Below are 1,222 nucleotides of genomic sequence, written 5' to 3'. Positions count from 1 at the left end.
TCCCCCGCCTTTTTAACGTGGAGTGCACCCATTTATATATTTCGAATTACTGTATTGAACGAAATCCCACCCACATTCGGCGCGGTGGTGTTCCTTCGGGAGGTGCTCTTTCCCTAAGTGCACTGCGCTGGCCTGAAATGACCAATATCGCTTCTCGAGTGTGGGGGCTGTTTCAGAGGCACTCGGCATTCCGAGGTCCATTTATCTGCGTAATCTAGACATTTAGGCCTAGTGCTGCGCGCGGCATAACAAGCCACGAAGCCTTTACGCACAAGAAATAAAGCTGCTCTCTTGTGTTCGATGAGTCAATTATTCCCGTGAACGTGCCTTGTCACGCCACTTATTCGGCCAAGCTACACAGTGTGCGAGTGGTGCACGGCCTAGCAGGAACGTTCGCCACGTGGGCACGGCCACGCGGCTCCACGTGTGTGGGCGCTGAACAGTTGGCGCTGTTCAGCATTGCAGTGGTAAAACCGGGCTGAATGTTGCAAATGTGGGAGTGGGCGGGGGGGGGGGGGGGGGACGCAGTGAACATGCGCTGCCCAAAATGTGCAACGAGGGGGTATCGTTCAATCAAGCTGAACAATGACTACGGACTCAACGGAAAGTAGCCAAACTTGCAGAAACGCGCACCACACTGCATGCAGGAAAAGTGCACATACAGTCCTCCGCAATGTCAACGAGCAGACGCCCCGCCCCATGCAACTGGCTCGACCTTACTCCTCGCGGTCGTGACGAGTAATAGCTATACGTAGGAGCACGCAGATAAAATGTTCAATCTGCGTAAGAAAATACAAGCATGCACGAAGTGCCCGGCAGTATGCCGTAATATGGCCGTTTGCTTCAACACGGATCAACGAAAATTTTCAAAATATTACTAATGGAAAAGAGGCGCAGTAAATAATTATCAGCGCTTGGCCGTGTACAGGGTGTTTCAGCGAACACTTTCAAATAATTTTTTTTTTTAATTGCCTGTGGCGGATAGCACAATTATAGTCCGAGCTGGTCTACTCGAAGAGGCGGACATTACTTGCACAAAAAATTGAAATGCATAATCGACTTACTCACAAAAATTCACCTATTTAGTTTTTACTCTATGGCACATATTGCAATTTACAAATTCTATCGAGTGAGACTGCAAGGCATATCCACTTGAAAAGAATTGCGTGTAACACCATTTGCGAGATATGCGCTGTCAAACTTGCGGTAAAAATTAACAAAA

The 1,222-nt window shown here is 48.4% G+C and overlaps 1 protein-coding gene across 1 annotated transcript in view; it reads right to left on the bottom strand.

The window, feature by feature from the left end:
• Positions 1–589: 589 nt before the first annotated feature.
• The window catches only part of LOC125942102 (uncharacterized), a 63,902-nt gene continuing 63,269 nt past the window's right edge, over positions 590–1,222 (bottom strand). Inside the window, exon 5 of the mRNA XM_049660144.1 lies at positions 590–637. Coding sequence (XP_049516101.1) covers positions 590–637 — 48 coding nt within the window. The remainder of the gene's footprint in view (positions 638–1,222) is intronic.

This window comes from Dermacentor silvarum, chromosome 1, assembly GCF_013339745.2.
Source record: "Dermacentor silvarum isolate Dsil-2018 chromosome 1, BIME_Dsil_1.4, whole genome shotgun sequence".
Taxonomy (NCBI): domain Eukaryota; kingdom Metazoa; phylum Arthropoda; class Arachnida; order Ixodida; family Ixodidae; genus Dermacentor; species Dermacentor silvarum.
The sequence above is the reverse complement of the archived record's forward strand: the minus strand, read 5'-3'. Positions and strand labels throughout refer to the sequence as shown.